At 40.7% G+C, this 15204-nt stretch overlaps 1 protein-coding gene across 13 annotated transcripts in view; it reads left to right on the top strand.

Moving 5' to 3' along the window:
• The window catches only part of Elavl2 (ELAV like RNA binding protein 2), a 157168-nt gene that overhangs the window by 113472 nt on the left and 28492 nt on the right, over window positions 1-15204 (top strand). For all 13 annotated transcript variants that reach the window (XM_041652266.1, XM_041652256.1, XM_041652264.1 and 10 more), the window contains one exon: window positions 5783-5886. In XM_041652266.1, the coding sequence (XP_041508200.1) occupies window positions 5783-5886 (104 nt within the window). The remainder of the gene's footprint in view (window positions 1-5782; window positions 5887-15204) is intronic.

The following is a 15204-nucleotide window of genomic DNA, read 5'->3' on the forward strand; positions in this document are numbered from 1 at the left end:
TCTCCACAAATTCTTGTTGAGAATGGTCTCCTTTAATATTGGTTGGATAAAACTAATGTACCAGGTTTTTAATCAAGAATTATGGTAGTCTATTGCCTTTAGTTTTAGACCTAAGGGGGTAATTTGATATTTTGAACACTGGTAGTAATTTGAAATAGAATAAAAAAGTAAATAAAGTGACCTTTGAATGAAACGGGTCCAGAAGATTGTGTATTTTTAATTAAAATATGCAATTAAGTTTTTAATTAGAGTATGCTGTTAAAAGCAATGTCGGTGACTAGGGAGTGGCTGCTGCTTTGAATTATACACAGTTTGGAAGAAGTTGGCATTTGCTGTGTTTCCCTCAATACCAGTTTAACACTAAACAGATTCTCTTCATGTTTAGCTCTTCTTTCTGTGACACTCCCACCCCCACCCTGATGGTGTGGGCCTCTGTCCCTGCCAGGGCCTGCTGGAGTGTTTCAACTCCATGCTTCAGGTCATTAACCATGTTTCTAGTAGCTTGCTCTTGTACCAGTTGAATTTTAGACACATTTTCCCCCTTATCTTGTGAAGGAAGGGATCCTTTTCTATGATGTGTATGCCCAACTTAAATAAAATGCAATTAAAAAGACACCCACAATTTGCTGGGGTGTGGTATTTGTCCAGAGAGTTTAGTACTCCTCTGAATGGCTGCATAACTGTCCATCCAAGCCGTTCCCATAGGATAGCTCTAGATTCCTTGCCACGCTCTTAGGTCCAAGACTTGGATTAGTAGTTCCTAAACCCTTGAGAGAATATGGACACAGGTAACGTGGGATGATAGCTGGGGACAAGTGATGCTAGTTCTGTTTGTTTTTTAAAAACTTCTTTCTTAATTGTGTTGGCTTCCATAATTTATCACACTTTAAATTTAAATGTGCAGCTTTGTAAGAGTTTTTCAAAGACTGATTTTTGGCTTGGGGATAAACAGTGCACACATTCTAAGTTCAGAGTCACTTGGGACATTTGGATGATACAAGGAAAGGTGCTTGGCTTCTAGGAAGTCTTGGCTCAGGGGGTTTGGCTCAGTGGGTTTTCGGTTTTCTTTCCTTGGCGTTCGGTTTGCTATTTTTTTTTTTTTTAAATAGGAACCTGTAACCAGAAATACAAAATAGTTTTTTTTTCTTTCTTTTTTCTTTTTTTTTTTTTTTTGGTTTTTCGAGACAGGGTTTCTCTGGTTTTGGAGCCTGCCCTAGAACTAGCTCTTGTAGACCAGGCTGGTCTCGAACTCACAGAGATCCGCCTGCTTCTGCCTCCCGAGTGCTGGGATTAAAGGCGTGCGCCACCACCGCCCGGCTAGAAAATAAATAGTTTTTAAAAAAGCAGTATAGACATAAAGAATAAACTGTTATTTGCCAGAACCGACAGAAAGGAGACAGTAGGCAACCAATAAATTATTAATAATGTGCATATATATATATGAAGCCTATCAGAAAATATCTAGTGCTGAAGACAGCCCATGTAGCTGAAAGGCCAAAGCCTCTTTGTCCCACATGCAGTGCCTAGCCTCTTTGCTTTATCCCTTGCTTCTTATGTTGTAGAAGCTGATTGCCAAGCTTTGGATTCTATTCTTGCCTTTGTGTGAAAATTGTGAGTTTTTAACTGAGCAGTAAATTACCACATAACTGCCCGGGAACAATGGGAAGTCACTTTCCATGTCTGTGATGCCTTTGTTTACCTTAGGCTCAGTAAGTATTTGCTGACCTGGATAAATTAATGCACTCCATATTGGAAATCTGTAAGGTGCCTAGCACTCTAATTTCATGCAATATGTTTTGATCCCTAAGTGACCACTCACTTCTCTACCCACCCAACTTTGTGTCATTTTTTAAAAGAGCTCAAGTTCAGTTTGTGCTGCCCACCTGTTCTTGAATGTGTGGCTTTCTCCTGGAGCTTGGGAGACCTACGAAGACAACACTCTTGAAGAAAATCAACTCCCCATCTTCTAGCAGCTATCATTTGTCAGTGACTCTTCCCCTGGGGGAGGACCTCATGCCCGCCACACCTCTCTGTGCTGGAATGCTGTCTGACCTCAGCTTGCACAGCTCTTGTGCACCCTTTAAAAATACTGATTACGTATGTGCAGCTGCCCTGCTGTGTTTGGAAAACAGTTTCCTTGTAACTATCCACCATCGCTGGCTCTTGCATTGTTTGTTCCCTCTCTTCCATAATAACCCCTGAACCTTGGAAGAGGGGAAGGAGTATGATAGATGTCCCTTTTAGAGCAGAGATTTCGGCAGTCTCTTTTCTCTGCACCTTTACCAATCGTGGGTTTCTGTGTTAATCACTGTCTGCTGAAAATAGAAGCTTCTCAGATAAGAACTGTCTCCTGTATTAGCACCCCAATATTTTAGTTTGCTGCACTAAACAGTGGACTTAAGAATGTACCTTTTAGTAGCAGATAAACCTTACATGTTTTAGTTCTAATAGGAAAATCCACTTACCTTGGACACATTTTACTTGGCAGATGGCACTCCTCTCAATAATGCCAGATCAGAAACTTCTTTACAAGGGGAAGAGGTTATTTGGAGATAAATGTGCGTTTCAATATAGTCAATAGTAGTGAGAATTTTATTCATCATTGTAGCTGGCCAGATTGCATTGGGTGTCAGGTCAGATTCAAAGAATGTACTTTCTAATGGTGACCTTTATATCTTTGGTAAAATAAATAGCACCATTTAAAGTTCTTCTGGTTTTATTTTGCAAACAGCATGCTAGGAGTGAGGACTGCAGGCAGCCTGAGAACAGGTTAGCCCGAACAAGTGGACCAATCTGCAGGCAGCCTGGGAACAGGTTAGCCTGAACAAGTGGACCAGTCTTCTCCATGCACAGCGTTGAGCATAGAAGCATGGCTGCCCAAGACCCAACTTAGGAGGCAGTGAACTGCTTCTTGAAATAATAGGCAATGTGACAGCATAAAAGACCATCACAAATCTCTAACTACATCTATAAAATGGTGTCTTTCCTGTGGGGACATTTCATATACTCAGGCCTCCTCGTAGCTTCCCAGATGTTCTGTATACCTCAAGACTCACCTTTAATCTTGTTTTCTTTGGTCAGTAGGATGACTCAACTCAGCAAGTAAAGGAGCTTGCTGCCGAATCACTGGCCTGAGTTCAGTCCCTGGAGCACACTTAGGATGGGAGGAAGAGACTGACTCAGTTCTCTAAGTTGTTCATACACAAAAATAAATTAAAAAAAAAAGCCAAAAGCATGTTTCTCAGCCTGGCTGTACTCTAAATCACCAAACTTTGGGAAAGTTGAAATCTGTGCTTCAAAACAAACTAATAAGTTAGGATTTTGGAGTGTGGGATTCATGCTTCCCAAGATCTCTGAGAGATTCTACCATGCAGCTGGGTTTGAAACAGGCGATTAGAAACTGCTGGTGGAAAAACTGCCTGTAGAAAAAAGAGCTACCTTCTTTTTGATGACAGTTACTGCTTAATTTTGTCATAGCAAAGCTACGCAGTATGATGATGATCAGCCTTTTCTTTTCCACTCTATTTAATACCTTCCTGATAGAACCCTAAATGAATATGCTTAACGTCATTAGTGTATAGTATGTGTGCTCTTTCCTCTTCTGTTATCTTCTGACGGGGATGTTCACTTTCATCCACACTGAGTATTGTCCTTGTCGTTGTTTTAACATTCTAGTGTGTAGGGATTATCTTTCTTTTCAAGGTAGGGCGCAGTGACTCTGAAGGTTGAGTAACATCTTGAAAGTCACACGTTGATAGATGGCAGAGAGGAGACTGGATCTCACATGCCCATCTTCAAACCTCATATTCTTTCCGTCATAAGCTGTTCTCTTGTGCAGATTTTTTTTTTTTTGTATTCTGCCAACTTGAATTCTGCTCAGTGACAGGAGAGTCACAGCACTTCTCCTAAGAGGGCTCTTCACACATACGCAGTAGACATGTGAGAAAGGCTTCTCAATTTGGGAAAAAGCCGAAAGCTTGAAATTATAGTGGTTTGACTTATGACCTTTTTCTGAAGGTTTATTTTATGTGTGTGAGTGTTTTGACTGCATCAGAGTATGAACATGCGTGTCTGGTGCATGTATTTAAAAAAAAAAACAATAGAGGCTGAGGAAACAAAAGAGCCTACTCCATTCTTGGCTCTCTCTTTTAATTCTTTGTTTTCTAGATGCCGATCTTCTAACCCAGGGCCTTGCGCATCTTAGGCAAGCTCTCCACTACTGCCTTATACCCCAAACCCACCTCTCTGTTTGTTGTTTTTGCATACAGGAAAAAACACTTCTTGGTGAGGGAGACTATGTTAGCTCCCATTTTCCCAAATTCTGTTCATGGTCTCCAAAGTATAATAAATCACAAGTTCTCATACTTACTAGGTTATGTTTGGCCTACTGTGTTTACCTGGTCATTAAAAAAGAAGTCACACATTAGAGTGACCAGAGGGGCTGTCTTTAATACCAACATGTAGCAATTGGGGGGCCCATCAAGAACAAATAGGAAGCTGCTAAACAGCCAGGGTCTTAGTCAAGCATTTGTGCTTTCCAGGCAGTGTCATCGTCTGAACACTTTTCATTGGTGTCACTTCTCTCTTCTCAAACGGAGCCACCTGACACAGGGCTGTGTTCTGCTTCCCCCTGCATGGTGCCTGCCTGGTTCCTAACAGGGCACCACTGAATGAGAGCTGAGAGGCCGGCTGATGGGCACACCACAATGTTTGGAAGTTATTCTTGTGAAACCCTTTCTGGGCTTTGTTATTTCCTCAGGTCTTTTCTTGTCATATGTATACTGTTCTCTGTGTAAATCCCTTTGTTTTCCTATAATCCTTTTTAGATTAGGGCAATACCTATAGAAATTTTGTTGCGCTTATTTGAAGAAATACCCTTCTCAAATAAGTGTGGTCATACATTGTTTAACGGCAGCTCATTCTGAGATGTGCTGTTTGTCCATTTTGTTGTCCGTGAACATTGCTGGTGGTACTCTTATACAAGCTGAGATGAGACATGTCAGTTATCTAATGTAAATATTGATATAATCAAATGATGTATTTGAGGGGCTGTATATAAAAATATGGCATTGTATAGCATGCTTTTTAAGTGCTTATTGTTAAATGTGTAATAGGAAATACATAAATCAGTAATAGCCATTATCAAGTAATCACTGTACAAACTCTGTGCTGCATCTTCATATGACCAGTCAGTTACATTTGATTCCATCAGCATTGTCATAAACACATGACTGTGAATTGTGCTGTGAGGTCACTGTAGTAATGATGTCACTATATGACAGGAATGTTTTAGTTTTATTAGACTCTCCCGGGAGCACCGTTGTGTGTGCAGCCCTTTACTTACCAGAATCCCATTCTGTGGCTCATTTCCGCATGTACACACCACCTTCACTACTCCACTGTGTGTGTAAACTGTAGCTGCACAGTACTACTGTAAATGTGTCAGCGCAGTTCACACACACCGATGGCTTCTTCATTGCTATTGCCATCTTTGACAGTGAAGCTCATGGTTTTGTCTGTTCCTTCTGGAGCTCAGCAGAGAGGTGCACCCAGTTTTGGGGGACTGCTGTCACACCCTGAATCAGGCATGTGGTGTGCGATGGGAGACTCTGGGCCTGTGCAGTTTTTAAGCAGCACCCCTTTCTCAGTTCTAACTGATGTGGAAGTTTGCAAAGATACTATTGAGAATGTATTTGGATGTGAATGCAGGAACCTGTGCCCAAACCAGTCTGCTCCTGCCAGTAGGCTGAACTAACATGTCTTTCCCCTTTCCTCTCCTTAGGGCAGAGCTTGGGTTACGGCTTTGTGAACTACATTGACCCCAAGGATGCAGAGAAAGCTATCAACACTCTGAATGGATTGAGACTTCAGACCAAAACAATAAAAGTATGTTTGCATTTTGCTTAAATCTAATTGTAAAAAAAGGTCTTCTTTTTTTTTTAAAGGGGTCTTTTTACATTTGGGTTCCACAAACATTTCTCGGGGAGACACAGCATATTTTGGGGGGGGGGGTTATTGCACAAAGGCAGCAACTATGATTGTAAATATTCTATGTAGACACATATCACCAGACAGAAGCAGTGCTCTTGGATAAATACTGCATGAAGCCCCCTACATTAAGTACTTCTCATAGAGAGAATTCTTGTCCTATTGCTCAAGGGATTCTTGAAATTGTCTAGACAGTAGCTGTTGGACTTGTTTTGTAAGCCAGTAAATGCATGAGGTTTTGCAAGCCAGTAAGACTCACCCAGGTCTCTCAACTCTGCTCCTGACACAAGAATGTGACTGTGGTTGTAGTTTGATCTAATACTTTTTTTTTTTAATGAACACCGAAACTATAATTTCCTGCGACCTTTGTGGATAATAGTGTGTTATTTTTTCTAGTTTAGAATGTAAAACTATCAGTGGTTAAGCAAGCTAGATCTAGGTGCTTTTGCTTGACTCGTCCTAGCGGATTTCTGAGAAGACAGGCCCTAAAGCAGCTCCCGTGGCACACAGGCCATCTTGCCTTTGAAGAGGGACAGTGCTATTTTATGGATACTTTTCTGCAGCTTTACAGTTTGAAATCCTTACCTGAATTATCCAGGTAAGAAGTTGATCCAGTTTCCCGCATAGATTTTTTTTTTCTTTAGCAAATAGAGTGGCAGTGGGGTTGCCTCCAGCAGATTATTGGCTCTCGGATCATCAGTGTATTCCCTCTTGCTCAGTGTGAACCTCTCATATCAATCTTGATACACTTTCTCGATGAAGCCAGGGGTGACTCGCAAATATATTTTAAAATAGTGTTCCAGACAATCTATCAATTGGCTCAAGTTGGAACCCATTTTCTGCTGTGATATAAGAAGTCAGCCCAAACTGGAGCCTAAGAGGTGAGGAGAGGTTGCTTGAGGCTGACTGTACCATCCATCTTGTTTAAAGACTTGTCTAGAAGAGTTTTACTCTTTTTTCCCCCCTTTCTTTTGAGGTATCTTGAAACGCAGTGTCATCTTGGTGCTTAAAGTGACTTCTCTTAGGATTGTCAGCTAAGGTGATTTGTTAGCCCTGGGTCGTTTTGACACCTCATTCTTTATATTTATTGGCCAATAGGAAAAAAATTCCTGTCAGCACTTTCCATCTAAATGAAACTGTATGATGGTCTCCAAATATACTTGATGTAAGATGTCCAAGAATGCTGGGTGTTTCTAATAAAGAAAATGGGAGAAAGTACACCCTGTAATGACTAAAGGAACCGATCATTATGTTGCTAAAATTCTAAGAAAAATCTTAGAGAAATTTAAGATGATAAAAATTTGGTTTTGATCATTTTTTTTTAAAAAAACCTGAATTGCTTTCTTCCCCCCTAACTCTCTTCACACTTGCCTGCTTAATCTTTCTTTGTGTCAAATGCTCAGTCTTCTAAGTGATAATGCAATGCCCTTAGCAATGGTGCCCGCCCACTATCTGGCTATCTCCAGGCTGTTTTATGTGTTCTGTGTCCTATGGATTTTTGTAGGCTTCCTCTTCCTTAGCTTAAACGACCAGCAATCCTGGAAATCAATTGCTCTTAGTGCTGAGAGCCAAGTTGTTGTTAAAAAGAAAATGAAACATGATTGGGATGGCTCATCTCAGCAAATGACCATTTCCCTCATTCCAGAAATAATCACCCTTATTTCATTCTCAGTGAGTCACTTCTTTTGCTATACATTCTGCATGCTCTAAGATCCAGAAAAAAGTAGAAATGCAGAGAAAGCAGGTCACCATAAGACAAATGGACTCAGTCTTTACCAGAAACCATTGATGACAGTAGCTTCTCTACTGCCCATGGTCCTGCCTTCTCTCCTCAGGGCTCAACTGCCCGTGGTCCTGCCTTCTCTCCTCAGGGCTCAACTGCTTGGACTGAGTGTACAAGAGAGGACAGTAATACTTGTGGCTTTTATACTGTGACATCTGCTACTTGTAACTTTCTGAAGTTCGGGAGGGATGATGGGCAGGCAGTAGGCTACTTCTTCCCCTGCCCCCATTTGGTTCTTGCAAAAATATCAGATAACAGCTGGTATCCTCAATTTGGCCCAGATTTCTCCAAGAGGCAAAGCAGACCATTTTCCAGAAGTAGATTGCACAATTTTTGCCTAGATTCGTATTTCTATTTTTTCTTTTTTTCAATTAGATAGGTTTTGCATTCTTAACATGAACTCTCGAGTGTGTTTTTTCATGTGCTCACTATTTTCTGTGCGATCTGGAAGCTACTCTTAAGTCTTCCCATTCCCTGGAATGCTCTTCATCATTCTCTCTTCCCTGCTTCAGTCCATTCTGACGGTGGCTCTCAGGCTGGTTTTTACCAATTCTCACTTCTCAGAGCTCCTCTAAAACCCTGCCTTTAGTTGCTGCCTTGTTGGGTTGTTCTAATTCATGTTGGATTCTCCTCTGTTTGAACTCCATGCTTTTTACCCTTAAGTAACCATCGAAGTTTTGGGATCAGCATGATCCAGTTGTAGTTCAGACTCACATACTACTCTCCATCTCCCAAAAGTGTGGAGACCATGGTGCTCATGCAGCTTAGCCAAGATTGTAATGTTGAAGAAAGCCACCAAAACATGTGCTATTAGACCTTGCTTTTCTTTAGAGGAAAACATCTCTTTTGTATCCAGGTGTTTATATGTATAGTTGATGTTTCTTGAATTTCAATTTATGTTCTGTTTTTTAAGCTACTCACCATATCAGTATGACATTGGTAAATGCGTGGTTTTTTAGATATTGAAACAGTGACTGAAGTGCTTGAAGATGGCTTACTTAGGAGTTCTCCCAAGGTTTTCTAATAGTATCAGCCTACTAGAGCTTCGTGTAGTAACTGGTGTGTCAAGTGATATATATTTACTCTTCAGTGAGTGCAGGCCCCCCAGGTCCCATGAGAATCTCATGTTACTGTTGCATGGAAGTCATGTGAGGAATGACTTAGATACACACATTCCAGAACTAGAGATGTTTCGTTTAGTGTCCTCTGGTGAGATTCAGCAATCTGCCTTTCAGTGAGCGTCTGTGTTTTCTTTTTCTTTTTGCTTGTTTGGAGAAAGAATTTTTTTGGCTGTTTTGACACTAACTTTGTAGAGCAGGCTGGCCTCCAACCCAAAGATCTGCCTGCCTCTGCCTCTCAGATCTTGGGGTTAAAGGCGTGTGCCTCCACCCTGCAAGCTTGTAGGTTCTCTGCACAGTTGATGCTTTGGATACACAGTCCCGTTTGTCTAATAGCTTCTGCTTTGTGCTTAATTCTTTTTCCCAGAGCAAATTATCTGTGTCTTCTTGAATATGTTGGTTAAGCAGTGAGCATTTGTAGCTTATGGTTCAGTCTTCACCTTCAGAAAGAGCATCTTAGAATCAGAAAGTCCTGAGACTGGTATCTCTTTATTTTGAGCAGCACTGATAATGCTTAACCTTCAGTATGATTAATCACTTTTTCTAGATTTGTTTGTGCCTCCTGGGGAAATGTGCTTATGTCGCCCCTTGCTAGTAACAAGTGATGGACCTGTTAGCAGCATGGAGATAGCCACTGTGGGCTAAACCTTGCCTGTATTGCCCCTTGTATTGACATAGTAGATAAAGTGTGACTGTTCCCAGATGTTAATGTCTTATCTTAGGGAGGGTAGGGAAAAAGTGTCACTTCTCTACAGCTCAGACAGAGAGAGGCTCTCAATATATTCTAAGGGCAGTATACAAAATCATATTCAAGGTAGTGTCTCTGACCAGTAACCTCCATTGTCCATGAGAACCCATCTGTGGACTGTTCAGGCGCTCAGTGCTTGTTGACTGTCACTCACAGTACCCTCTCCTGACTTGTTTTTAGGGAGCCGTTTGTATTGATAAGATCTGAATATTGTGTAAAACACACAGTTTAAACCAGTACATTTGTTCTTTCTCTAGATGAAAGAAAGCATCAGACTTTAACTCATGAATAGAAGAAAAATGATTAGTTTATAAAGTAAAGTTACTTATTTGTGAAGTGCCTGTATATTCTCTTGACACATGCTCAGGAGGGGTGATTGTGAAGAGTGATATGAACACCTGATTCATCCTATCTTCCATTGTCTCTCTTCTGGACTAGTCCTCTGGAGTAGCAGGGCATACGGAGCTCTATTTTCTTAGAACGTGAGCTCTGTCACTGGAAACTAATCTTTTCTTATTGTTAGGTACTACTCCTGAAAACCAGTCTTTACCGCCTGAGAAATCTGTGGAAGTATGGCCAGCCTGGAAAAGTGCCCCCTTTGTATTCTTTTTTCCCCCTCATAATTATTCAAGCATTTAGCAGACTAAAATATTCTTTTGCCTAAAAATTATTAACTACCATCTGGAACTATAATATACCTTTATTAAAATAATTAAACTACTATTTAAGTACATATGGAAAATTCTATTATAAAAATTAGAGCATTAAATATTAATAATATCTGTTCCTTAAAGTGCTCAGTTTGGCAGTGATTAAGGTAATTTAATAAACCTTTATTCTGAGCCACCTATATTGCTTTTTAATTTTTCCTTAAAGATTTATACTTTTTACTGTTTCTCGATTGAAAAATTAGAAAATGTCACATTTCATTTTTCCCACCTTTTTAGCTTTGAGTTGGAATTTTAACATGGAACCGGAAGCCTCTTGTTTCTGAAATCTTTTCTGAGCTCAGCTGGCTATGTCATCCAGGACAAGCCTTTCTACTATTTGACTTCTATGTGTACCTGGGAATGACTTGAAGCTTGACCTCCTCAAACTGAAAAGTGTAAACTGGTCCAAATTTTGAGACCTTAGAATGTTGACCTGATGAGTATACCACATGGCACCATTCAGTGCACAGAATTCTTAGAAATAACCTTTAGGTGCCCTTCAGGTTGTTTGCTATATGGTGTATATAAAATGTGAATGACCCTAGTTCCAAGATACCTTACTGTGTATATGAAAACATTAAAACCTGACATCCAAATCAGTGTGTGTGTGTGTGTGTGTGTGTGTGTGTGTGTGTGAGAGAGAGAGAGAGAGAGAGAGTGTGTGAGAGAGAGAGAGAGAGGGGGTTGAGGGAGAACACATACATAAGCTTGAAGTTGATGTGAGATATCTTTAATCTACTCCTCCTTTATTTTTTGAGTCACTGTCTTCTCATTGAACCCAGACCTTGACAATTTGGTTAATGTTGCTAGCTAATGTGTCTCTTAAGTGCTGCAATTACAGGCAACCTCTGTGCCTACTCAGCTTTTTATCTGGATTTTGGGTGCTCCAAAGCCAGTACTTATCACAGAACTGCTTTCCAGTCCCCCAAACACTTTCAGATCTGAAACATTTTAGGTAGTAGATATTCAACATGCAATTGATAAACTTATGTTAGTAATTCATACCAATATTTAATTTACACTTATGTGACTCTCAAATCCCCTCGAGGTCAGAATATTCATGCCTCTGCCTCCCAGTCCAGTTTTTGGGACACTAATGCTTTGCTGTGGGATGATTTGGTCATGGAAATCAGCATTCCTTCCTGGAAGCTTGACAGTTTTGACTTCTTTTCCTCTACTACCTGTGTTAGGAATATCTTTGCTTGTGCAGCCTCCTTTTGCTACAAGATGATTGGGGTGGAGTTGAGTTTCGCTTATCATTGTAAATTGTTCTATGACATTCTGACTATTGGAAAATATTTTCTCTATATTACAATATCTGATTTTACTATAGAGTAGGAGGAGAGGACTTGGAAGCTGTGCTAAGGACTTGCCAGTTGGCAAGTGCTCTGATAGAGTGGCTGGCAGCATAATTCTGGGAGGTTTAGCACAAATGTTACCTGTTGACGAATGTGCAGGGTGTGGAAATTTGAAAGCAGATGTGGCAGGCGCCTCATAGAATTTGCTGGTCCAATGTACACATAGACGGAAATGACGGTGCTGAAAGGCAAGAGGACGATGTAGATGGGACATTCTCGCTAGGTGAGGGGGACCTGCCAGAGTTTGGGGGGCACAGCAGTGATGGGGATAGACTTCAATCTTTATTCCAAGAGAGCATTTGTCTTTAGACTCCATATATGTCTGAGCATCTCAATCCACCCAGTAATTTTCTGGCTGGAGTATTATTTAACTTTAGTGATGGTCAAAGTGTAGATTTTGTGAATCACATCATTCAGTGTTCCTTCATTTCAAAACTTAAACCTATAGACCATGATTTCCCTGTCCTTGAAAAGATTTCAAACCTTGGAAATCTTATTTGAAGTACAGGTCTTAAATTTGCTGACCACCGATGACTTCTAGCCTAATAAACTTTATTTCATTCCTTCAGATCTTTGTCCAGTGCCAAAGCCAACTAAACAATAGCAAAAGACAAAAAGTGGGAGAAAGTGCATTCTAGAAATGGAGCAACTATGAAAACTGAGCAATGACTACTTTGCTTCTTAAAATAGACAGATAAACTTAGTATGTACTTTCCTAATTTTGGTTATAATTATAGAATGCACTAGTATAGAGCGATGGTTCAGGTTTTAAGGGGCTATTTGCTATATCTCATTGTAATATTCTTACATCTGTATTAATCCATTTTACATAGTCTTTTCTTGAGGCAAAATAATGGGTGACCTTATTAATGAGTTATTTATATGAGATCTCCTGCATGTATTTCATACACTGCTTCGTCAAAGTCTATGTGTGATTTCTTTTTTGCCTACCTTTTTGTCCAGCTGTGGGCACATAGCCAGAGGGTCCAGACCCGGGTGTCACCCTCTGGCCATTTATATCCACCTAAGAGTTAGGTGGACATTTGATAATTCCCAGTAGTTTTCTATTCTTTGAATATCATTTTCTAGATGCTGGAGCAGAAGCTGAGCTCATGGAGAAGATGGGGTGGGCAGTATCCCCAGCTCTATTGCTGTCAGGACACTTGCCACCCAGGGGGCCACAGAGTGTGGCTATTGTAGAAGTCTCAGCAGAGGACTGAATCTGTCTGTCTCAGGAGGAAGTTGCTGGGTCGTTGTGTTGCCCGAGCATGCTCTGCAGGAGGAACATTATGGGCCTGAAAGATGGCTCTAGCCTAGAGAATGCTGGCAGTTTTCTCTCCTCAGCCAGTCTGCAGAACTTAAAGCTTTTATAATACCTCCATTGGAGTAAAAGGGTTTACAGCCTTTTGAGTATACACCTATCTGGAAACGAGGGAATGACATGGAAGTAATACTTTTAAACACTGGTGAGAATTTAGGGAGTTGCTGCCATTTGCTTGGTTGTTTAGTGATGGGGAGTTTGTTTGGGAACTTAATCTGAGTTGACCAGAACTCTGAATCATTCAACCAGAATCTTTTAAATACCTAGAGAAGATTCTACTACTTAAGGCAATGGAATATTAGTCCTATGTATGTGGATCTATTTGGGTTTGGCTTTTAAGCTAACAATAAGAGAGCAAAATCTAAATCTGATTCACATGGCCAGAAGATGCCATCCTGGTCCACCCTCAGTGCTGTTGTGGAGGTGTGCCTCAGTAGAGGTGTTTCTGTAAGGCCTTGCTAGCTGCTGGCTGCTCTGAGTTCTCACTGCTTATGGCCACAGTTGGGCCATTGTTTTTATTAATTTATAGCCAGGAAAGCTGGCGCTTGGTTCATTTGCCTTGTTCTGTGTAGCTAGTTAGGCAGAGTTAGGTGCTGACTTTAAGGAGTCTGTGCTTTCTTCTTTGCTAGGCCTGCTTTTCAAAGTGATGTCATGGGACTCTTAAAAAAATAACTTGTTTGGATTTGTAAATGAGCAGTAGCTGTCTCTGAAAGGCAGATGCTTATTGTCGTTCACTGATAGATTGGAGACTAAGTTAATTTTTAAGACAATAAGTCTTAGATCTTGCTAACATGCTTCCCACCCCCCCTTTTTCTGTCATTAGTCAAAGCTCCTTCCTCCCACAGGAGTGGGGAGTTTAATCCTTCCTGCTCAGGCTCTGAGGGTGGCTAATGAGTCTCAAGGAACCCTCCAGTGAGGGACAAGAAAGGAAACAAACTGTCCTGGGTCCTGGAAACTGACAACTCAGAAAAATCATTGTCCACATGTATGTTTACTTATCTATATTTAGACATTTGATTTATCCTGCCTGTTTTATTCTTACAGGCCTTCTTTCCTAGAAAGGTTTTGGAGACATGGAGAGGTGCCCCCCTCCTCCCCATACTTTGTGAGGTTGAGTACCACAATCATTTTATGATTTCACAGTTTCTCAAGGTCTGCCCAGGCTACAGGGCTCCTGGCCACATTCAGGCAGTCTGAGATCTTGGAAATCCTTAGGATTCTATGGACTTACTTTGACTTAAGCAATTTTGCATTTGTTGGCAGTTTATATCCCTATAAATGTTTTTACGTTGCGATGTGGGAATTGCCTCATTCAGACGCTACCATTAGAGGACAGTAAGTGGGGACTGGTGGCTCTGATTTTTATGAGCTCTCTAGGAAAGCCTCACAGTTGAGATCCAGAGTTGGAACATTATGGATTTTAAATCTTTCTGATGAGGGGTTGTCAGAATTTCTGTTGTTCTTCAGGATCAGTAGGATAGAGTGGTTGATAAAACACAGATAGAGCCACCAAGGGTTACTGACTGATCAGCAGACCTGGGCCAAGGAGAATGTTACTCCAACAGCTGCCACAAGTAGCTCTTAGGCAGTGACCTCAGCTAAAAAGCCTGGCTTCGTGAGCCTTTCTAATTTACATTTGGGTATACTCATGCTTATTTCCAAATAAATGTGGATACAAAGAACCAAGATCTTCATTATGTGTTGCATTAAATGATCTTCATGGCAGAGCAATGTACATTCAATGAATAAAATTTTGGATTTGGATTTACTGGAGAAACAATGAATGTTTCAACACACACACACACACACACACACACACACACACACACACACAGAGAGAGAGAGAGAGAGAGAGAGAGAGAGAGACAGAGACAGAGACAGAGACAGAGACAGAGACATAGCTCCTTTTCAAGATACTTATTGATTCAGGTACTTCACAAGAGTAGCATCATTTGCTGCCTATGTATCCTTTTTGGTTGTTTAGAGCCCCTGCACTTAAGATGGGTCTTCATGGTGGTCTGTTCAGATGCTCATGTTATAAGAGATGTATTTGTAATTCATCATAAGTTCATATTACCCCCACACCCCTCCTTTGACCTTTCCTTAGTATCTTGATTTTTTTTTTAAAGCTTTTTGCCTAGGGCCTCTCCCCAAATATCAGTTTGTTCCATTATCCTA

The sequence above is a fragment of the Microtus oregoni genome, unplaced genomic scaffold (genome assembly GCF_018167655.1).
Source record: "Microtus oregoni isolate MIOR12 unplaced genomic scaffold, Mior012 000005F_ref0000423, whole genome shotgun sequence".
NCBI lineage: Eukaryota > Metazoa > Chordata > Mammalia > Rodentia > Cricetidae > Microtus > Microtus oregoni.